The 24,310-nt window shown below is 34.9% G+C and overlaps 1 protein-coding gene across 2 annotated transcripts in view; it reads right to left on the bottom strand.

Moving 5' to 3' along the window:
- LOC145277944 (guanine nucleotide-binding protein G(s) subunit alpha-like) overlaps positions 1-24,310 on the bottom strand; it is a 458,077-nt gene that overhangs the window by 51,065 nt on the left and 382,702 nt on the right. For both annotated transcript variants that reach the window (XM_080130029.1, XM_080130030.1), the window contains exon 7: positions 4,060-4,114. In XM_080130029.1, the coding sequence (XP_079986155.1) occupies positions 4,060-4,114 (55 nt within the window). The remainder of the gene's footprint in view (positions 1-4,059; positions 4,115-24,310) is intronic.

Raw genomic sequence — 24,310 nt, 5'->3', positions numbered from 1 at the left:
ACTCTCCTTGATGTTATCACGAAAACGTTTTTTGGGCTTGTGCTGGGGTCTTTTTCCAATAAAGAACTTACCATAGAACAACTGTTTTGGAAGTCGAATGAGATGACCCGCCCAACGCATCTGGTTCTTAATAATAATGGTAGCAATACTGGTTGTTTTGACTTTTTTTTTAAGACAGATGTATCAGGGACAAAGATATCACACTTTAAACCAAGAATGTGTCTAAGGCAGTGCTGATGGAACCTCTCGAGCAATTCTATATGTGACCAGTACAAGGTCCAAGTTTTAGATGCGTAGAGTAAGGATGGTACTACACATGCTTGATATACTGAAATTTTAGTTGTCAGAGTTAGATCACCATCAGACCAGACTCTATCTTGTAACCTTCCAAAAGCATCAGATGCCCTTGCTGATTCTCTGTCTTATTTCCGCATCAAGAATGCCATCATTTGATAAGGTACTCCCAAGGTAGACAAAATTTTTTTATGACTTCAAGGTGCTTTACACAGATGAAAATATCAGGTTCCACATACAGATCATTAGGAGCGAGAGTGTACATGACTTTAGTTTTCTTAATGCTGTCAGTCCGAAGCAGGTACAAGCATTTGTAAAGAGATCCATCACTAGTTGCATATCTACTGGGGAGTGTGTTACCAGATCAGCATCATCAGCATACAACAGTTCCCTAACAAGTCTATCACTAACAAGTATTTTGGCTTGGAATCTTCTGAGGTTGAACACCTTTCCAGTCGTTCGGAATCTAATATAAACACCCATATCGTAATCGTGGAAATCATACCAGAGCACAGCAGTCAGATAGAGTGAAAACAATGTTGGTGCAGATATATCACCCTGCTTCACACCATTATCAATGGGGAATTCTTCCGAAAGCCGACCATTGTAGTTGACACGACCTTTCATACTACGATGAAGTTGCTTGAACTTGTCTGTAAAAGCAGGTGTACAGCCAAATTTTTCCAGCACTTTCCAGAGAGCCTCATGGTTCACTGTGTCAAATGCCTTGGTTAAGTCCACAAACACCTGGCAAAGAGGCATACGCTGCTCAATACACTTTTCCAAAAGCTGTCTAACAGAAAACACCATATCCACAGTTCCTCGTCCACCTCTAAAACCAGACTGGGATTCCAGAAGGATATCAGGACATACATACTTTTCCAATCGATTTAGCAAAAGCCGTTCAAATATCTTTACAACCGCACTCAGCAGTGAGATACCTTGATAATTTCCACAATCAGACCTTGTACCCTTTCCTTTGTACAACATAACCAAGATGGCATCTACCCAATCCTGGATAACTGGGTCACCCTGCCATACTGACAGTATCAAAGAGTGGACCACACAATGTACATTGACACCACCTTGTATCAGCAGTTCGACAGGGATGCCATCCGCCCAGGGGCTTTGTTTGAGTTTATCTGTTTAATGCAGTCAACTGTTTCCATAAGAGTCGGTTCAACATCTAGTTCCGGACAAAAGGAACATTGAGGGATACTTCCTATTGCAGCAACATCAACATTGGATAGGTTATGAAAAAGATCATGAAAATGTTCATGCCATCAATGCATAATTTCATCTGAGGTTTTCAGCAAGGTTTTTCCATCCTTCGCCAGGAGTGGTGTAGTTGAAGAGGATTTCGGACCATAAGCCTGATGAAGCAAAGTGTAGAATGTCTGTACATCTCTATGATCGTAGACAGTCTGTATCTCCCCGGAGAGGTCAGACCATGATTTGTTTTTTATTTGGCGCACACAACACTGAACCTCACTCCACACAGAAGAGAAGTGGGCAGCGAAAGCTGGCTTGTTCAGAGGTGAAGAGTTGAGAAGTTTCAAATAAGCTTTCCGCTTTCTATCAATTTGAGGGTTAATTTGATTGAAATTATCAGCAAACCAATCTCGATGTCTGGGAACCTTCAATCCAAGAGCTTCAACACCTTTTTGGTATATTATATCTCTTACTGTCTCCCAATCACAATCTGAGAAATCCACCTGGTTGAAAGCAGATTTCAAGGAACTTCATATGACTGGATCCTTCAATTTGGAAACATCAATACGTTTAGGCACTTTGACACCATTGAAACAGCATTTTTTGCGAACTGTAATTTTCAGTTTAGCTCTGACCATTAAATGATCAGTACCACAGTCAGCACCACGCATTACTCTAACTTTGCAAAAATTTCCAAAATCACCACGTTTACACAGTATGTAATCAAACAAATGGCCATGTTTAGATTGGGGATGGAACCAGGTCTCCTTGTTTTTCTGGTAGGAAAAAGTGTTGGTGATAACAAGATTTAGTTCGCTGCAGAGATGGAGAAGCAGCATTTTGCTTTGGTTTTGATACCCCCAAATTCGAAGCTATCTCTTTACAACCCTTCCTTTTCATAACCTATCATACTTCCATAAATCAGAGTCCATTTTCTGTAGGCTGTTTTTGAACCCAGTCAACGACGGGTACTTTTGCTAGTATATATATATATGAAATAACAGCAAGAGGAGACTTGATTCCAAATATTTCTCATATGTTATATCTCCCCTCTTTGATTATCATACATAAACTAAATTTTACATTGTATAATTGGTTGGTTGTTTTTGTTTTATGGCATATCAACCCTTTTCAGGTTATTTAATGCCGAATCCAGTGATTTTGAAGAAAAATATAATAGAATATATTTGTTTTTTCCAAGTCAGTTTCTATTTAACCCATAGTTGGGACCCTAACAGCTACTACCACTCTGGATCAGAGTGGACCTGGGAGCAATGGCAATTAAAGGGTGGCTCCACACTCCCCAAAACCAGCAAGCTGGGGCCTTACCATCGGATATAGTTTAAGGTCAAATCCAGGACCATACAATGTATAAGGATTATTTGATACTGGAGATATTCATAATCATACCCTATTTTGAAAAGAAGGGAGATATAACGTACGAAAAATTTTTGGAAACAAGTCTCTCCTTGCTGTTATTTCAGATCATTTGAAAATACAGCAGCAAGTTTTAGTTTCCCTTCCATCAAGGCCAGAGGTTTTGGGAAATAAATTGACAGTAAATGCTTTTCAGAAATTTGTAATTTACCTTGCAAAATAATCATAATGCCGTATATTAGTACAAGCACATTTTCTTAGATAGACATTCTGTCTGTCTGTTTGTCTATTCCACTTTTTCCTAGAAACTACGGAGCCGATTTGGCTGAAATTTTGTATGGACTTTTATCAAAACAAGTATGATAGTATAACTAAGTATTACGGTTTCCATTTGATGCACTGTTAGGGACTAATAGATATTAATAAGGATTAGTATTTAATGCAAAAATGAGCACAAATTTAACCATATTAAATCATCAATTTGGCATAAAGCACTCATTTTAAGTCTCTCTCTCTCTCTCTCTGGATTAGACAAATAGGAGATATTCAGATTAAATTGTATAATTCTTTGATATTCATTTTGAAACTATTTGAATCATTTAATAGCAGTAAAGTGCAATGGATAGCTCTTTCTGTGAACTATTTATGACTTAAGAACTGGAGACCATGGCCAACTGAAAAGTTCTGGAATATTGGAAGAAAGTGACCTATATCATGATGATTCACACCAGATAAAAAAACATTGGAAATCTTAACTGCAGTTTAGTGCTCTTTGATGACCGTGAAATATGAACTAGAGAATTGCAACAGAGATGCAGAAGCATTGACTAGCAAGAAGAATCATAGCAGGAGTTCTGACTGTGTCCGCATAATGAAACTCATCAATTTGGGTATTGAACACAGTAAGCAGTAACAATTTTATTAATATAAAAAATCAAGGCCACTTAATTTTTCATTTTCTTATGCAATGCACTTTCTCAGATCACATTCAGTTTGAAGATCATACACTTTAGTGGATCTTTCTTGTTGTAGATCATATGCTGAAGTGGCGGCACTAAACTGTAGTTATTTCCCAAACAGTTTGGATAGTTATTGCTCATCTTTAATTACTACTCTTGTTCCAAATTATGAGACTGAAATTCTCTATTTGCATGCTTTAAAAACAAACAAACTCACCTGCTCTGTTGGTGTATAATCTTCGGATTTTACTATATGAACTCTGTCTAAAAAACTGCAAAGAAACAATATAAAAAAATGATTAGCATAGTAATAATTTCATATCATAATATAATAACATTTAAAATTGTGTGTGTGTGTATATATATATATATATATATATATATATATATATATATATATATACCCAGAGAGAGAGAGAGAGAGAGAGAGAGAGAGAGAGAATAAGTTAAGATAAAAAGTTAAATAGGAACTTTATTACATTATCAAGTTAATAAGGGTTACAGAAAAGGGAATAAAGGCAAAACCTCTTTAGGACATGGCATTTTGAAATTAAATGCTTCTCATCTGGTTGAACATGTGTGTGTGTGTGTGTGTGTATATATATATATATATATATATATATATTAATGTGGAAATATTGTTCTTCTATTATATTTCACCTTTTATTTTTTTTATTTTATTTTATTTTTTTTACATGGTGATCACCACTTATCAAGGCCCGGAAGCCACTCAGGGATAAGGGCTATTGCATGTACAGTACGTTAGTGTGGAGATTTAATAAAAGTGTCTACTTAAGGGGGCGGTTCATCAGGAATTTGCTTACATTGGACTTGAAGACATCCAGGTTCAGACAGACGGAACAGAGTTCCACAAAGTTCTAAGAAAGAAGCTTTGTTCATGGAATCTACGTTTTGATTTAGGCGCAGATAAAGATTGGGATTTCAGCTAGACGGGTGTTTTTCATAAAAGATTGGTGAGGGGGGACCAGAGATTGGAGCTCAGACAAGCACCTGCCATAGAAATAACGATAAAACAAAGATAGGCTCGCAACATCTCTTCTATGGGAGAGAGGTTGCAGGGAAGAGAAAAGGGCACCCCCCACTAAGCCACGAAGTCTATTTTGTCTCTGTCAAAGCAGGATAGGCTGTTTTTAGCAGCTCCTGCCCAGATATGGAAGCAGTATTCTATCCTTGGACATACTTGGCTTTTATATAGATAGAGAATTGCATCAGTGGTGAGATATCTTCTGGAGCGGTAGAAAGATCCCACCATCTTTCCAGCGACCTTGGCAACAGACTTGATGTACATGTTCTATTTCAGATCAGGAGTAAAGGTCAAACCCAGAAGCTTGTCAAAACATGGGGCTTCTCCTAGACGAGAGCCATCCATTTCAATTGATGCCAGATGGGATCAGAGCGTTGATGATGTAAAGATATGAGCTTGGTTTTAGATGCATTAAAGGTAACCAGCCACGACTACCCCCACTGAACCATGCGCTCAAGATCAGAGGAGAGAGAATCAGAGAGGACTTTGTCATTTACAGCTTTTGATATGTTGCTGTAGATGGTCGTGTCATCAGCATAGATGTTAACGAATGATTTAGGTATGTGTTTAGGGAGGTCATTGATGTAGATCAGGAAAAGAGATGAGCCCAAGATGGACACCTGAGGGACCCAGCATTAATACTGCAGGCCTCTGATTTTTGTCCATCGACCACTACTCTTATGAGTCTATCAGACAGAAATGATTTAATGATAGAGAAAACATTTCCAGTTATACCGTAGCTGGAAATCTTGTGAAGTAGGCCTTTATGCCATACCTTGTCGAAGACCTTTGATATGTCAAGAGCAATTGTCCTAGAAAGGAAGCTTTTGTCAAGAGATTCACTAATCCTATGAGATATAGCCATTAGCACATCTGCGATAGATCTTGCAGAACGGAAACCATATTGCGTGTCACTAAGAAGGTTATTTCTGTTGAGGTGGTTGACTATTTCTTTATTTAATATGGATTCCAACAACGTACTCATGACACACAGGAGACTCATTGGTCTGTACTCAGAGGGTGATGATTTATCATCTGAGTTCTTAAATACAGGGCATACTGATGAGCTTTTCCAGGGTGTTGGTAAGCACTTCTCCTTAAGGCAACGCTTAAACAGTTTCGTAAGTATGGGAGCAAGTTCTGGTTGAAGCTTTTTTAACACTATAAATGGAATGCCGAAAGGGCCAGTAGTTTTACTGGAATCAAGGTTCTTGATTGGCTTGGCGACCTCATGCACAGATATTTGTATGTTGCATAGCGTGTTCTGTGTTATAGGAGGAAATATGGGGAGTTGATGGCCTTCGTCGCATAGGGTAGAATTAGCTGCAAAGTTCTTGGCAAATAGTTTCACCTTGTCTGATGCTGACGAGATGACCTCAGGTCCATTGATAATGGTTGGGATAGAACGCACACTTCTATTCAGGATCCTATTTGTTATTTGCCAAAACTGGTGGGAACCAAGCCGCTGATCAGCTACTTTGGATTTAACGGACTGAGCATATATTTTTTATTTATACCAATCCTTCAATTTATGAAGCTCAATGTAATTACAGAGCATTTAACAAATAAATGACAAAGTCTATATTTCAAATCTCAAGATGTTGACCATCTTACCATTTATTCTTTTAAGTATATTTGACATGCACAATTCTTGACAGTGTTACAAAACAAATGCTGTCAAGAATTGTGCATGTCAAACATACTTAAAGGAATAAATGGTAACATGGTCATTCGTAATTTAGAAAATAACTTTTGTCATTTTTATATATATATATATATATATATATATATATATATATATATATTCCTCCATCCTGGTTGAACATGTGCATGTTTGTTATGTACCGAAGTTTGATATGTTGAAAAACCTGATTGTTAAGATAAATAAAACTTCACTATGGTCAATTTCTTTACATTCAATGAATAAATAAAAAAAAACATAAAAGTATGTAAAATTATAGGCATTATTATAATTTAAATTGTAATGTTTCGAGTAGTTTTTTTGTTATTTATCAAAAAAAAGTATATTCAATAAAAATAGAAAAAAACTTATACATATTAAAAACTCCGGGTTGGAGTTCAGATTTTTTATGTTGGAGAGTTGATAATAGTTTTTGTCCCCCACTTATCAGCTAGTACCTGGGAGGGAGATTTGGTGGAAAGCGTGTTGCATCCTTTTTTTTTTTTTTTTTTTTTTTGACAGACTCCTACATTTTGATTGCCTCCTCATAGTTGTTTCAAAACCTTATTTGAAACAATATAATCCACAAAGCATGTTTCCTTTGAGCAGAAAAAGAAATTTTTAGTCTGTAGATGTAGTTGTATATTATCACATGGTTTGTTATTTTTATGGTGTGTCTTTTTCTTTTTAGAAATCCTGTTTAGACAAAAATTTGATAATTTTACTTTTGAAGTATGTATTATTTGCACGTAACTCACTATTGCTTCATAAACAGAAGATTTAAAGAGATGTTAATTCTGTAATAGCCTCTTCCGATTGATGAACAATATGTCAAATTCAATGAAGAACATTTATTTTTAATGTACATTGTTGAACATATGTACGCTTTTCTTTGCTCTTCATCTGGTTGTTGATATTTCTTAAATTTAAATATTTTGTTTGAATTATTACGAAAAGTTGTGGTAGATTAGACACCAAGATGTATGATTCAAGCATATGCTAAAACCAAATAGTTCTAATTGTTTATTTTCCTTCTTTCTCTGATAAGCTAATAACTTTTAAAATGATGTTAAATCAAAGAATTTTCAACCAATGGAAATCTTTCCAAACTTCAAAACTATACATAGATGTAGTAAGACAGAATGAACTTAGAAATTCCTATAAGACCGGGTCAAGAAAATCAGTTTTAGAAAAACTTCACCAGCCAACAATGAAAGAAACCCAAGAAGGTCCTCTCATACATCACCCTGGCCGTTAGCTGTTAGCCAGGGTGACAAGACGAAAGGGTCAAGTGACCCACATACTCACGCACGTCTATACACAACCTAACAAATGTAACCCACATACACAATGTCAATCTCTTTACTCAAACATGCATTGTACAATGAACATTTACTAACATGTAAGTAACTTTCATATTTCTATTTCTTACATAAAAATATTTCCTTATAAACTTTCATGTCTTCATTTTTCATTTATAAAATTATGTTTTAGATAGCTGTTGCTACCTGGTAACCATTCTTCACTGTCTTTCTTCGCTAAAACATAATTTTTATACCCCAATATATATTAAACTAGCCTGGGTGTCTGGTGTTGCCCGGGTGTTTGGAGGTGTGCGTTGAGCCCCCTCCCCCCCAAGAAAAAAGTAGTAGCAGGTAGGCAGGCAGGCTCGAACCAATCTTGTGAAAATCCATCGCCTCTGTTGAAAGTTTTAGGTAGACATATGTACATACATTTAAACAGACAGGTGAGGTTTATATTATAGATGTCAGTGTGGCTCCAAAATGGCCCCTACCAGAATCATTGTAGTGAAGTTTTTTATTCTTAATTTCTTTTGATTAAATAAAGTGTTCAGTTCTAAATTCCATAAACATTAAAGATTCCAGTGTAGAATGTGGTCGTACTATTTTTTACTGTTGAATTATTATTAATGATTTCAGTGTAGATTTGTAGTATACAATTTTTTCCCCTGGTGAATAATTTAAATTATTGATTCCAAAGATGAATTATTATATAGCACTGGTTTGTGCCCCCCCCCCCCACTTTTTTTTTTTAGCTGATAAAAATTCATTTATGTGCAGTGAATTTTTAAAGATATTAGTGATAAGATTTTTTTGTAGCATTATGCTTTACTCATGTTAGCTGGTGAAAAGATTCAAATATGTTTACACATTGTTAAAAAATATGTGTTTATATTTTCTCATGGTTGAGTTGTACACTTTTTTTTTTTTCCCAAATTTTGTGCATTCAATACGAAAAATATGGTTGTAATATATTGTTTTCAGTTTGATATTGTGCTGTTTTAAAGTATTAATTTAAACTTTAGGATGTCAATATTTTGCCATCTGGAAAAACTTTTCATGCATTTTGTTTATCAGGGGAGCTGCTGTTTCTTTAAGAAAAATGTTTCCAAATGGCCATAATTTAGTTGTGTTTATTCAAAGAGTTTTTTATGTACTTGTTTAAATTGAGGGTATAATTTTTGAAGCAAACTCCTCTTACATCATAATCGTCTTCATCTGTTGGGATATGTGTTCTAAGAAGGGGTTACTACTTTATAGGGAACCCTTTTTTATATACATGTTAAACAAAGCAAAAAATGAAACCCCAGAGAAAGTTAAAACTGAATTAATGAAACATCGATTACTATATTGTCCTTTTGACTACTCTACACTCTTTAACCCTTATCCTTGACTGGCCTATCGGCCTTGATAAGTGGTGACGTTTATGTAAAAAAAAAAAAAAAAAAAAAATTATTCACAAAATTACAAATTCATATAAGTTCATATAAGTTCAATGTTCAGACACAAAGTGATTCCTAACCTTTTTTAAAACCAGGTCACATTTAGTCATCTCTAAATTCCTGATTCCCCTTTCCTCATGTGGGGAAGGTGAATACTGTTTCTGTTGAAGAAAATTAAAATGAATTGCTTTTTCTTGAGACAAAATGGCGGAAATAAGTATTATAAGGGTAGCTTAGCAAAAGATATTTGAATCGCATTTTTAAATCTAATTGAATGAATAGTCTCTCTGACTTTACAAAAGTGATGGTGCAGTAATTATGTAATAATTACACAACAGAAATTTTACCCCCACCCACCTTGACCCACGGAAAAACTGGCACTAAAGTGCAGAAGTACCAAACTAACATATGAAACATAAACTACATTTGTTTAGCTGATGGAAAGTTTCTCAAAATAAAAATTAAAATTGTTTCAGTTGCACTCAACTGCTCCACTCCCTAAGAATCAAATTGCCCTCAGTGTAGGATATGCATCTCACATTTATAACCATGGCTTTAAACTAGTTATTTTGAAATAAAGTCAAGTATTAAGATTATTTTTTTTAATCCCTAAAACAAAGAAATGTTATCTAGAAAATAAGCTTTTATGCATTAATTTGATGCTGTAATTGTCTAGATATCTTGTTAATAATGCTACTAAAAAAAAAAAAAAATCAAACTAGCATCTATTTTGAAGTGACATAAAAAAAGCAGTAGTAGTTTTCTGTTTATCTGGCATGTGATGAAGTATATAAATTAGAAATTAGTATGGACTGTTCATTTGTAATAAAGACAATTTGAAGTTTTATTTTTAAGTGGATTCATATACAGTCACTTCATCCAATAGTGAGGCCCTTCTTGATATAATTCCTCCCAATCAGAAATGTAAATACGATTCTAATTTTATGTCATGCAGATCTGTCACTGTGTCGACAAATATTCCAAGTTTTAGATCCCTGCATTATTAACTGTCATCACACACTTAGGATTTGTGTTCAGTTAACTGAACACCAAGTAAATTCCAGAAATTGTAAAAACAAAGTAATAATTAGCAAGAGAAGATAACTCATGGTATAGCAAAATCATGATTTGGTCATATCATGAGTTAAAGTTAGATTTTGTTTTGAAAATCTTCTTCTATATATATAAAAGCGAAAATGTGTGTATGTATGTTTGTGTGTGTTTATGTGTCCGCTAAAAACTTTTGACAGACAGAACAAAAATTCACAAACTTGGTATCATATTGAAGCCCCATCCTTTGCCTGAAAAATATCGAAAAATTGGCCCAAAACGTTAATTTTTTCACCCCGAAATCCACAATTTTTGACAGGGGGAGGGGGTCAACAAAAAAGGTCCTCTCATGTCGACGACCGGTTCTACGCATGTGTCAGATGACGTCATGACCTGATTTACTTTAAATAGTTGAAGAAGTGACTAAATTTCATTACGTCGTGTTAGCTCAGTTGGTTAGCGCGTTGGGTCATTATTTAAACATTTTGGATTCGAATTGTGATGTAAGATGTCTTCTTTTTTTTTCTTTTTTTTTCGATTTTTTAAATTTAAATATTGAACCAGTGTTATTTAAGCCATTTTTCATGTAACATTCGTTTTCTGTTTTGTTTTTTTTACTTTGCTTATCCACCCCCGACCACACACCCAAAAACACCCGGGTACCCACCGATTTTTTAAATTTTAATATCGAAACAGGCTTATTTAAGCCATTTTCACATGTTTTTTTTTTAACGTTCATTTTTCTGTTTTCTTTTTTGTTTTTGTTTTTCAGATTTTTACATTCAACATCGTTCATTTGCCTTACAATAGTATTTTTTTCGATGTTTTGATTACCCCCCCCCGGTTTCTTTTTTATTTAAGAGCACACACACCTCGAAACACCCGGGCAACGCCGGGTACCCCTGCTAGTCTTAAATAAAAAACAAATTCCTTGTTTGTTTTCAATTAAACACTTGCTTACATCATAGATGTTTTTTATAACATAAAATTAGAATCTTATTTACATTTTTTAGCAGTGATCGTCATGTTAAGAAACTGAGAAAGTAAATATTTTCAAATGGTTTTATAAAAGAACTAGCTGGCCGCCTGGCATTGCCCAGTCGTAAAATACGCTTAATTATGATATTTTGATTAATGCCGATTTTGTATTTATTATTATATTATATTGGGCCTAATATATAGTAACAATTTAAAAAGTCAAAAATTAAAATAACGCGTACACCACCACTGAAAATCAAAACAAAAATGTTTAGCTTATGATTTACTTTTTCCTTTGACGTTAATGTCAGAACTATGAAGACACGTTTGCTGTAAGGCTAAAAATGAAAACATGAACCAGTAGTTATTACGTTACACATGCATATTTGTAATGCTGTTGCTCGATCTTCACCTGGCAAATTACATTTTTTTAATTTTCACACCCTTGCACCGATTTTTCCCGGCTAAAACCCAAATATAAAGTTTTACATGGGTTCAAATACCCCATATATTAAGTTTCATCTCTGTAGATCAATAACTGACAGAGGAGTTTGGTAAGCAAAATTTTTTAAACAAATATACATGCATACATACATATATATATATATAGAGAAAGAATTTTGTGTTTACAATAAACTTTTTACATAATTACGCAAGTATAAATCATGTAGAATATCTGCATGTAATAGTTAACTAAACATGATCATCCCATAAGAAAAACGAAAGAACTAATAGGCTATTAATTAAAATAAATGTTTAAAAAAAAACATATAAATTAACTACATTTTGCAAATAAATGCAATTCTACAACCCATTTACAGGGTGGCCCAAAAGTAGTGACTTATTGAAAAAATTCATAATTTCTTTACTATTTAATATTTTTCTTTCATTTTTTCAGATTAACTAGAGCAACCTTTCCACCACCAATAGGAGTTGTGTGCCCATTGAGGAACGAACTCTCATTGTTCAGTGCTACTTTGAATCGCATAGGTCAATTCTGAAACCTGGCTAAGTTACTGTCGCCATTTCAACAGGGGATCTGCCTCAAGTCATAGGACAAGTAAGAGGATAATCAACAGATTCCAAAAGTTTAATACCCTTTCTGATTTACTAAGATTTGGTATCCACTGATGAAAATCAGGAAGAAGTGGAACAAAATATCGCCGAAAATCCATCCACATCAACCAGAAAATCCAGTCAATTGGGAATTTTCTGATCTTCTCTCCAAAGAATGATCCATGATATTGATGGCATGTTTCCTTATAAAATACAGTTAGTCCAAGAGTTACAGTCTAGAGATCACAAAAAGAGATTAGAATATGCCATGATAATTCAGGATTTAGTAAATGGTGACTCAAATTTCCTTAAAAGATTTATCATGTCCGGCGAAGCACATTTCCATTTAAATGGCTTCATTAACAAACAAAATTGTCGAATTTGGGCGACAGAAAACCCTTAAGCTATTCAACAGCACGAACTGCACCCTATCAAATGCACAGTATGATGTGGTGTAACTGCTCAAAAGATAATTGGGCCTTATTTTTTGGAGGATGAGGATGGAAATCAGATCACAGTAACGGGTGAACGCTACTATGCGATAATTGAGAACTTCCTAAGACCTTGGGTTCAAAACCAACCCGAGCTGATGTAGTTCCAGCAAGATGGGCTTTTTGCAGAACATTTTTGAGAACCGAATAATATCGCACTGACCTTCTCAGTCACCGGATCTGACAAGTCTAGACATTTTTCTGTGGAGTTACCTCAAAGAAAGGGTTTACCAAATTAAACCTAACACACTTGTTGAATTGAAAAACAGTATTGAAACTGAAATTAGGGCTATAACGCCAGAAATGTTTAATAATGTAATGGAACATGTGTACGTAAGGCAAAAGAATGTGAAAAGAAAAATGGGGAGGGGGGCACTTAAAGAACATAATTTTTCATAATTAAAATAAACTTTTGCAAAAACAGTGTACTATAGTGTAAATAGCCTATGAACGTTAGTATAAGTAATAAAATGAAACTCAGTGTTTTCAAAAATCTTGGGAGGACTGATACAACTACATTTCAAATTTGTAAAATTTCATCTTTAAAAATAAAAAAAAGTTATTCAAGTTTTGAAATGTACTTCTAAGCCACCCTGTATAACAAAGTTGTATTTTTTTAAAAAATAAATAGAAAAGGGTTTTTAATATATCAATACACACAAAAAAAAACAAGTGAAGCATGCATGGTCCCCCAGGAGTGCACAGTGAACGAGGCATAAAAAAAATGACTAAGTTCAGCATTTGCTGGAGTGTTTTTATTAGCCCTAAAAGAGCCCCTGGGGCACACTTAAGAGTTATTGCAAAGTACAGACAAACAAAATTAGATAGAAATCAGTTAGTTACAACTTTTCAGAAAGTTTTATAAAAATCCAAGGCATAATTTTTTTTAATAAGCACAGAAGTGTCAATTTTAGACATTTTAACCTAAAATCACCACTAGGGGTGGGGGTGGGGGCAACCGGAGTTTTCCTGGAAAATCCGTTCTGCTACTTTTTTTTACTCATATCATTTTAATGTTTGTGCAAAATTTCAAAAAATTCCAAAGCATAGTTATTGAGAAAAGTGCGGACAGATAACAAAGGAATGGACAAGGATGAATTTACAGGTCCATCCTCCTATTGTCGAGGGTCCAAAAAACGTTTATAGTAGCATAGATTAGCACAAGAGAATGAAAGAAACAAGGATACTCTTAAAATATGTTAAATTACAGTTGAGTATATACCAAGTGCTAATATGCATAATACTGCTGTGCAGTTAAGAGATGTTGCCATTGTACAAAGAAGATCATCACACACTCAACATGTTATTACCTATAATGCAATTCCAATTCTAAAACCGCACCATTCGTGCAAGATGCAACACATTCAGCATCACAAAAACTCTTTTAAAAAGGAGACTTGGCTGGTTTGTTCACATTCTTTGAGGAGGAATTCATTCACAAGTTGGGAGCCTCAACCTCACATGCTGGTTGGAGGAAGTGCAGAGATGGACGACTGAAGACATGGATTAAAACAGTGAAGACAGAGCTGGTGGCTGGTCACCATATTTTTATTATTTATCATGGAATCTGTGAACAGCTAAAGTATACCAAGGACTCAGCAGCCAATTGGTGTGGGAGGACCGCCTGGAGAGAGAATGTAGTGAACTCATTTGGAACTGGCTCAACCCACCCTGGGTGAAAGCTGTTAATGTTACAGTTAATTTAATCTGCATGTTTAGCAGAAACTGCTATTTAAAACTAAAACTTGACAGACTGTTTGATAAAGCCTCTCCCATAGATGCAAAAACACATCCTAAATATTACAAAGACTGTGCTGCACTCATCTTTCTTCAAAAGATGGAGAGAGGAGGGAAGAATAGAGTAATTTTAGTTTACTACTACTACTACTACAGACTGTTTACATTGGAGTCTAAAACTGATAATTAAATGATTGTCTTAAAAAAATAAAAAAACTGAATCTACTCATAATATAAGCAGCACTTTCTCTGTTTATATGCCTGTCCATATTTTGAATATTTGGTAAACGAATATCTCAACTACATTCATATATGCTTTATTAAGTTTACATATTCTTATTGTGTACTTTTAATCTTGAATTTGTACACTATGTAAATAACATTTCAAATATGCTGCTGATGTAATCAATATATGAGATGACATCACCAATCTATGTGATGCGGTCATAACACATCGAGAGTTCTAAGAGGAATAGTTTTTCTTTCATTGCAACTTTTTTTTACACATGGAATATATTGCAATTATACTGAACTAACAGGGAGACCTGACGTTTCCTGGAATTGAATGACACTTCCAATTATCATCGAAATCAGTGAACTCACACATTCTTCAATCAAATCAACTGATTGCCTGCTCTAGTCAGGAACTCATCATGGCACACAAGGAGGAAGCTTACATGCCCTCCTCCCTCTGTAGTGACTTTGTTCATAATACAGTGTAGTCTATATTACACTGCAGAGAACCTAAAGTTGATTTTATGCAATTATTTTTATATAATAATGAATTAAAATTTAAAAAAAGTACCATGGTTCAATTGTGCTCTAAGCAGAAATATTTATTTTGAATGCACTCCTGTCTTATCAAAGAACCTACTGTTAATTTTATATGTAGAGCCTTTCTGCTTGTGAAGTCATAAAACTTCTCAAATGCACTTGTGACTGTATAAAAGCGTTAACTTTCATCAAAATCCAACTGTTCCCTCTTTAATGAGAATTTTTCGATTATCAATTTTCACTACTTATCAGAAGTATTAAAAGCTATATAAGAACACTCCCAGACACATAAAGTACATTTGTGTTACATTTCATAAAAATCGGCTCAGCCGTTTGGGAGTCCATAGGGAACGAACACACATTGTTTTTTATATATATGTAAAGATAATAAATCATAATGAATAAATGAGAATGTTCATGTTTGACATGTATATAAAAAAAATGCTTCTTTCTTTTAAGATATCCATACTAATAATATTGTGAGCTCAGCGTTTGTGCTTGACAATTATAAAACAGTTTTACTTTTAATTTATTAAAAAAAAAAACTATTAAGACCCGATTCATACTAATAGTTAACCTAAAACCCCATCCTCCAACATACACTCCTACTACCATGTCTCCTTCTCCAACATAAGGGGTCTACGTTCTAACCTTCCAGAGATTGAATCCCAATTACAGGAGAGGAAACCGGACATATTCTTCCTAAGTGAAACTGGCATAGGGCCGACCACTTCTCTAGATGAGTTCATGATTAAAGGACACTCTAACTTAACATCTAAATCTGACCCCCAAGATCGCCATGGGCATGGAATATGTGCCTACATTAAAGATGGCTTTTCGTGTGGTAGAGATATCTCCAGAGAAGAACCCTAATTTACCTTATATGTGCTTCCAGGTTGCACTTGCTTACACCACCGCATTTATATTTGCCTCTATCGCCCCCACAACAGCGGAGTTACTATTTTTAAGAGTATAGCTGAGAAAATTGACCACATCCTGTCTGCTCATCCTTCGGCTAACATTCACATTTGTGGTGACTTCAATGTCCACAATGTGGAATGGTTGACCCACTCAAACAAGACAGATGACAAGGGGAGGTTCTGTCATGATTTTGCCATTGCTTATGACCTCACTCAGATTGTTCACAAACCCACCCGTGTGCTCGATACTACCTGTCAGTATGCAAGCCTTCTAGACCTTTTTCTAACAACTTCCTCTGAGCTTGTTCATGTTCCGTTCTGTCTCCTCTGGGATCTTCTGACCACTCTGTTGTATCAACTAAGATAAAAATGAAATGTAATAAGTCTTCAGACGTACCTCTCCACCGTACTGTATATCAATACTCTATAGCTGATGGGATAGCTTCCATACATTTATATCTGATCTACCTCTGCATTCCATGTTTAAAAAGGATGTATCTTCTATAGTATCAGACCTGACTGAATGGTTAATTGTAGGCATAGACTGATTCATACCATCCAAAAAATTCTAACAAAAACTTAACAGCCAGCCATGGTTCTTCCCAGAATGTGCTGCAGCCATCGTGCACAGAAATCACTTTTTCCATAGCTACCAACGTAATAGATGTACTGAGACTAAAGCTGCTTTCAGGACTGCCAGCAACCACTGTAAAAGAGTAATAAAAAGTGCAAGAAAGCTATATGCTCAGTCCGTTAAATCCAAAGTAGCTGAGCAGCAGCTTGGTTCCCACCATTTTTGGCAAATAGCAAACAGGATCCTGAACAGAAGCTACGGTATAACTGGAAATGTTTTCTCAATTATTAGATCATTTCTCTCTGATAGGCTCATAAGAGTAGTGGTTGATGGGTAGAAATCAGAGGCCCACAGTATTAATGCTGGAGTCCCTCAGGGGTCTATCCTGGGCCCAACTCTCTTCCTGATTTACATCAATGATCTCCCAAAACACATACTTAAATCATTCGTTGACATCTATGCTGATGACACAACCATCAAAGGCCGTAAATGATAAAGTTCTCTCTGATTCTCTCTCCTATGATCTTGAGCGCGTGGTACAGTGGGGCAAGAGGTGATTCGTTACTTTTAATGCATCTAAAACCAAACTCCTATCTTTACATCATCAACGCTTTGATACCCATCTGGCATCAATTGAAATGGATGGCTCTCGTCTTGGGGAGGCTCCATGTTTTGACAAGCTTCTGGGATTGACCTTTACTCCTGATCTGAAATGGAACACATACATCAAGTCTGTTGCCAGGGTCGCTGGAAAAATGGTGAGATCCTTCTACCACTCCAGAAGATATCTCACTGCTGATGCAATTTTCTATCTATATAAAAGCCAAGTACGTCCAAGGATAGAGTACTGCTGCCACATCTGGCCAGGAGCTGCTAAAAACAACCTATCCTGCCTTGACAGAGTTCAAAATAGACTTCGTGTTTTAATGGGGAATGCCCTTTTCACTTCCCTACAACCTCTCTCCCACAGAAGAGACGTTGCGAGCCTGTCTTTTTATTATTGTTATTTCCATAGCAAGTGCTCGTCTGAGCTCCAATCTCTGGTTCCCCCTCGCCAATCTTTCACGAAAAACACCCATCTAGCTGAAACCACTGTCAGTAATTTTCCTCATTCTTTATCTGTGCCTAAATCAAAACGTAGATTCCATGAACAAAGCTTCTTTTTTAGAAGTGAATGCTTGTGGAACTCTCTTTCGTTTGCCTGTTTCCCATCTGACTACAACTTGGATGTCTTCAAGTCCAACATAAATAAATTCCTGATAAACTGTCCCCTTAAGTAAGACACTTTATTAAATCTCCATTACTAACGATTACCGCAATATTATCCTATTGATTACTGTACATGCAATAACTCTTATCCCCGAGTGGCGTCTGGGCCTTGATAAATGGTGACTACCATGTAAAAAAAAAAAAAAAAAAAGTGGGAGTTTGCATTCGTCTATGATACAAGGGCCTTGTCTATAATATAAATTGGATGTTTCTATCTTTTTGTCTGGGGATACAATTGAAAACAAAGTCTTAAACTAAGACAACTTTATTAAGTAAAATTTCACATGGAATCGAATATCTATTTTGCTTTGAGATATTTTACAATAATATTATGAGGTCTGTATAGATAAATAGCAATGACCCATTTTACTTTATTTTATTTGTTACTTGAAAATTGAAAATTAAAGATATAAAAAAAAAAAATTCTATGCTATAGATGCAACATTACAAATCCAATAAAACTTGGCATTCAAGTGAAGATCACCGTGTAGTATCTGTTTTGATGCTACACTTCACCTTTTTAGTCAGAGAAGAAGAAATCCTTCTGGACTGAGACAATTTTTATTTTTGTTCCTTTCCAGAGTGCTCCTTTTTGGAGAGCTGGATTTCCCCACATTAAAAACCAACCCTGTGTCTAACTCTGCCCTCGTGACGAGGCAAGTAAACAAGGAACAATATAAATATTTTATGAACCATAAACAAATCAATAAGAATTAAGACACAATTTAAAAATACTTCTTCATAAATTCACTGCTTACAAAAACTATCACATTTGGGCACAAACAGACCACAGAAAATAACAGATCTGATGCAACTAATTGGATGGGACGGGTCATGTGATAAGTTTTATCTACATCCGTGCACATAAATCCAAACACTGTGGAAATGAATCAGGTTCAAATTACAAAATCATTCCCACTCAAAAACAAGTAGACCGTCTAGGAGCAGATTGTTGAAAATAAAAGTAACAAGCTTGTTGCCAACAACAGTCATTAAAAACCTTGACAGTGAGTCAAAATTTATCCGCATCAAACAATCATCATGCCTTCAACAAGCCGATAACAATAATAACAAAACCCACATAGTACTTATCATTTTTGCACTAAAAAAAAACAAACATTTTAACTCTTCAGTTACTTCAAATAACATTATAAAAACCGTTTTGCAAACTTTTATATGTGTACGAACTGTCCCTACCCAGCAATGTTCAATAGTATTTTTACTTTAAATTTGTTTGCTTTTTTTTTTTTTTAATTATGCTGTCCTCCCACTCCAAAAATTATCTTTTCATTCCAAGGGAAATAATTCTGCAAACGGACTTATGATCCTTCTTTTAAAAATGATGATCATTTGAAAATCATTCTGACTTGAACAAAGTATTTTCTGAAAGGAATTAAATCGAATTACATTTTATTCTTCTTGACAACATGCTGCAATGATCCACAAAAAAAATGAAATATTGATTTTGTAGGAACATCAACAACAATAATAAACTAACTTGACTTTATATATTAGATATAAATATTGCTATCTTTTTACCTCTGCCTCCTTTATTTTCTTCAAAGAAACATTGTTTGCATTGTTTTTATTTTTGTGCTGCATCTGCAGATTCAAAAACTTGGATTATGAATCCCTAAAAAATTACAGAGGTCTTCATTCATGTCTGAGCAATACAGAGAATGCTAACTAGTTATAGTTCCTGTTTATTTGTTCACAAAGTTCCCCAGGATTTTTTTAGGTAAACCATCATGTGGATGAAGTGGGGTACAAAATTGTTGTGAAATTCCACATTTGCGCTTGCCATCCATAAAAAAGAAATTTCATTTTATTTTGTTTATAACTTGAAAATTACAGAATTACAAAATCAGAATGGAAATATAAAATAGTAGAACAACGTTTAGAACAACAGTACACAGGAGTCTTGATTGATTCCTGTGAAATGCTGGATGTGCCTTAAGGGTGATACAGATTATAAATTTTGCAACAATTATTTCAATTTATGTCACTTTACTTATATTTCCTACCAATGACCACTCAGTTAATATTGAGTACATTAAAAAAAAAAAAAAAAAAAAAAATGAGTTTTATAAAATTATGTAAAAGTTCAGCAATTTTTTCACAATATAAAGAGAAATTGTATTTTTGCTTCCATCTTGTGCAAATATATATTTTGACAACCGTCAGCATATTTAAAAAAAAATGTTTCTACTGTGTTACCTGGTGTTGCCCGGAGGAGTAGTAAGTAATTAATTTTTTATCAATAACTATTGATTTCCTATAGTTGTCACATGCAAGATAAATCTTACTGTAAAAAACGAAACAATTATTCAAGGTAAATCCTCGCGTGCCCCTCAAAAATCCCACAGACGGAGAGAATTGTTTCACTTGGCACCAAAACCAACAGAATCTAGGTCGTTTTTGAAATGACTCCCCCCCCCCCGATATGTTGCTGGTTCTGGACAGTTCTAGGAGGTCCACTTTTTCAGGCTTTGCCTTCTCTCTTTGAGAAAGGGCTAGATTATTGCTAATCGCTTACAGTGCCCCTATCGGGGAATGCCCAGGCATTTTCCAGCCCAGAATGATCTTAAATCACACTTTCCGGCCCTTGTCATATTTTCCCGCCGTGGGATGGAAATTACTATCTTCCAGAGACAGAAAGTTCTCAGAAAGTGTGTGATGAGGATTAAGAATGTTAAATTTAAATAAAGTTCTGGGTTTACTTAGAAATCAAATACAAAACCTATTGTTGTGTGTGTGTGTGTGTGTGTGTGTGTGTGTGTTGGCTTTGTCTATTGCATAATAAGTGAGTACCACGTGCACGTGTGTTGTCTGTACTTTTTGATTGCTAAAATTCACACTAGTGAATCATGCGTGGTCAAGGCTGTGCATCCAGGAAGGTAAAGAAAAAAAAACGTTATTAAAAGAAAACCTGTTAATGAATTGTCTGTAAAAGTTTTATAAATTAAATCCACTTGTCAAGTATTATGATTTACTGAACATAAAATAAAGTAAAATATTAATTTTTTAATGCACACCTGTTGAACCCAAATTTCATCATTAGTCATTATTCGCAAAAGGAAAAAAAAAGACACCCAATAATTGTCACAAACAATTATAGCATAATAATGTTGGATGCATAAATTGTAGTGCCAGTGCTCTTACTATCCTATTAAGATACTAGACGATTCTTCATAAATAAACCAATACATTCATTTTTTAAACACCAAAATGCATGAAAATTATTCAATTTTACTGAAATTTGCAGCATTTATTCAATAAATTTTATATTTTATTAGGTACACAAATTTTCTAATTTAACATCATAGCAATTTCCAAGAGTGGAAGTTTGAATAGATTCAAGTTTCGGTCATGTTAAGGTACATTTTAAATACATTGTTAATTAAAAGAGGCTTAATATATCGTTCCTGAAACTCTGATGAGCGGTCAGTAGATCAGTGAAGGCAAGGACAAGGAGTTGGGAGCCCAACTCAGATTCTAACTCCTGAAATGTTAAAACCTTCGACTACTTACGAACTAAGAAAGCTAGGATAGTGTTTATATTTACTGCCCACTCCGGCAGAGTTAGACACAAGGTTAGCTTTTAATGAGAAAACTCGATGTACCTTACTCTCCAAAGAGTACTTTGGCTAGGGATAAAAGTAAAAATTTCTGGTTTATTATACACGCAGATTCGAAAAAAAGTTGTAAAAAAAAACAAAAACAAATATATAATAAATAAATGTTATCAAACTCAAGATAAGTTACTTTTCTACCTAACTGGATAATTTTTTAGTGTTTTTATTTAATGTAACGTGTTTATTCGGTTCCAAAAACATACAGTGTTTACCGATGTATTTGAAAAATGCAAATGGCGGCATGCTCGCTGTTGAACACGGTAAGTTTGGTAAAACGAGTTTAAACAAAAAGAATTATACAAAATACTGTTAGAAACTCACTCAATATATGTTAGCGTGACATAGGCCGACATATATTCGGTGGGTATTTTGTATAATTTGTTTGCTTGAACTCATTTTCCCAAACTTACCGTGTTCAACAGCGAGCATGCCGCCATTTGCATTTTTAAAATATATCGATAAACACTGTTTTTCGAACCGATTACACCTTTCAAAGTGAGTAAAACCACTACAAATTTTTCTAGACAGGTAGAAGAGTAACTTATCTTGCCTTTGATAACATTTGTTATATATTTGTTTTTTGACCACGTTTTCGAATCTATGTGTAGTAACACAAACCTAAAATTTATTCTCGTCTAAACGAGGACAGAACAGAAGATATTACACTTTGAATTATTTTTTTCGCAAAAAAATAAAAATAAAATAAAATAGATTCTTGTCCAAAATTTCCCAAAACAAAAATAAAGAAAAATCCGTATGGTACCTGTGACGAAACGAAAATCACATACGAAAAATCATATAAATTGATCAAGTAGTTTTCTTTTTTATGAAGAAAACCATTTTTAAGCGATTAACGGGAATCCGCAACATTTGAACAAGTTTGGATTATTGAGTTATCTCCCTTTTTTATTTATTTATTTTTAAAGAAATATGGTGGACAAGATGGTCGCTTTTCTGTTACTCTTAAAATTTTATTTTCTTAATTTAAAATAAAACTACTAAATCAATTTATGCGATTTTTGGTATATGATATTTTCGCTTCGTCACGGGTACGTACATCATACAGATTTTTCTTTTCTTTTTTTTTTTTTTTGTTTAATATAAATGGAATTCTGGACAAGATACAAATTTATTTTAAAATTAGGTTCAAGGCCATCAACGATGTAGGATTGAAGTAAGGAGAGTCCGGTTGTCCTCTTCTGTCTGTCCTACTCTCAAATAGACATCGCCGGACGTTGTCGAGACGGCCCCCCTCTAAATTTCGCATTTTTTCCCCTGTTAATATCATAGATTACAGACTTAAGTTTCAGATTTAAAAAAAAAAAAAAAAAAAAAAAAAAAAAATTCATAACTTTTCACGTAGGGGTTCAGTTTTCAATTATAAAACACAGACTTTGTGACTACGATGAAAAAATGGCAACCCTCCCTGATGTGATCGGAAGGTAGTGGCTAGAAAGGAGGGGTTAAAAAAGATTTATTTATCCCCCCCCCCTCATCCCTGTATCTATCTGTTGTGGTCACAAAGTTCGTGTTCAATTTTGTACGTTATAATTGAAAACTCCACCCCCACGTGAAAAGTTATAAAAATTTTTTATAATCTCAAATTTAAGTTTGTAATCGATGATATTGACAGGGGGGGGGTGAAAATTGTGGAATTTAGACGGGGTGGGGCAGTGGGGCACTCGACAACGTCCGCCTGGGCGCCTGACTACCCTTTAAGCGATCCTAACCCCAAATGCCAAAAATAAGACTGAATTCATTTTTATCCCCCCCTTCTTTTTAATATTAAATGAAATAAATGTGGATTTAAAAAGAAATATATACATGATGAAACCTGGGCTGTGAAATTGGTAGCTAAAATATTCGACACCGTTTCCTGACTTTTGAAAAGATTTGATTCTAACTACTAAAATAACGAATTTACGTTGACTTTATAGCTATGTCTCGGGAGAGTTCGGAGGTCTGTAGCAAGCACCGACTCGGATTGTGAGCACCCCCCCCCCCCTAACTCAACTCAACGCGTGTACAAAACTAGAGAGGTCGACTAGAGCCAAACAGGCTTTTGAAAGCATTCTTAACGGGCATCTGTTGCAGAATTAGTAGCAGCAGCTAGCTAGTATTTTTAGCGTGTTTCAGCCGTCTGATTTCGAAATCACAGCTACAACGGGCTATAAATAGCACAAATCAATTCTTGGTATGCTATTTTGGATGGATGGCAGGTCGACACCGCCGACACCAACGCTCTGAGGCCAACAATTAATGCATCCCCTCCCTCCGCATACATTTCAGCGGCATTGTCTACACCCTCTACTCCTCCTGAGTTGCTACAACAATAGTGATGATGTTGGATTATATAAGTTTATTTCTTTACGTCTCCTCTTTTTAGTGGTGATGATAAGAAGAAAAAGAAACATGTCTGCAGTTGATAGAAAGCGAAAACAATGAGAAAATATAAATGAGTGTGTGTGATAGAGAGAAGGGGAGTAGTAAGAGGCACACATAAATAAAACAATGT

The sequence above is a fragment of the Euprymna scolopes genome, chromosome 6, assembly GCF_053919585.1.
Source record: "Euprymna scolopes isolate OS-2025 chromosome 6, ASM5391958v1, whole genome shotgun sequence".
NCBI classification, from domain to species: Eukaryota; Metazoa; Mollusca; class Cephalopoda; order Sepiida; family Sepiolidae; genus Euprymna; species Euprymna scolopes.
Note: the sequence above shows the minus strand (reverse complement) of the source record. Positions and strands in the feature narration are given on the sequence as shown.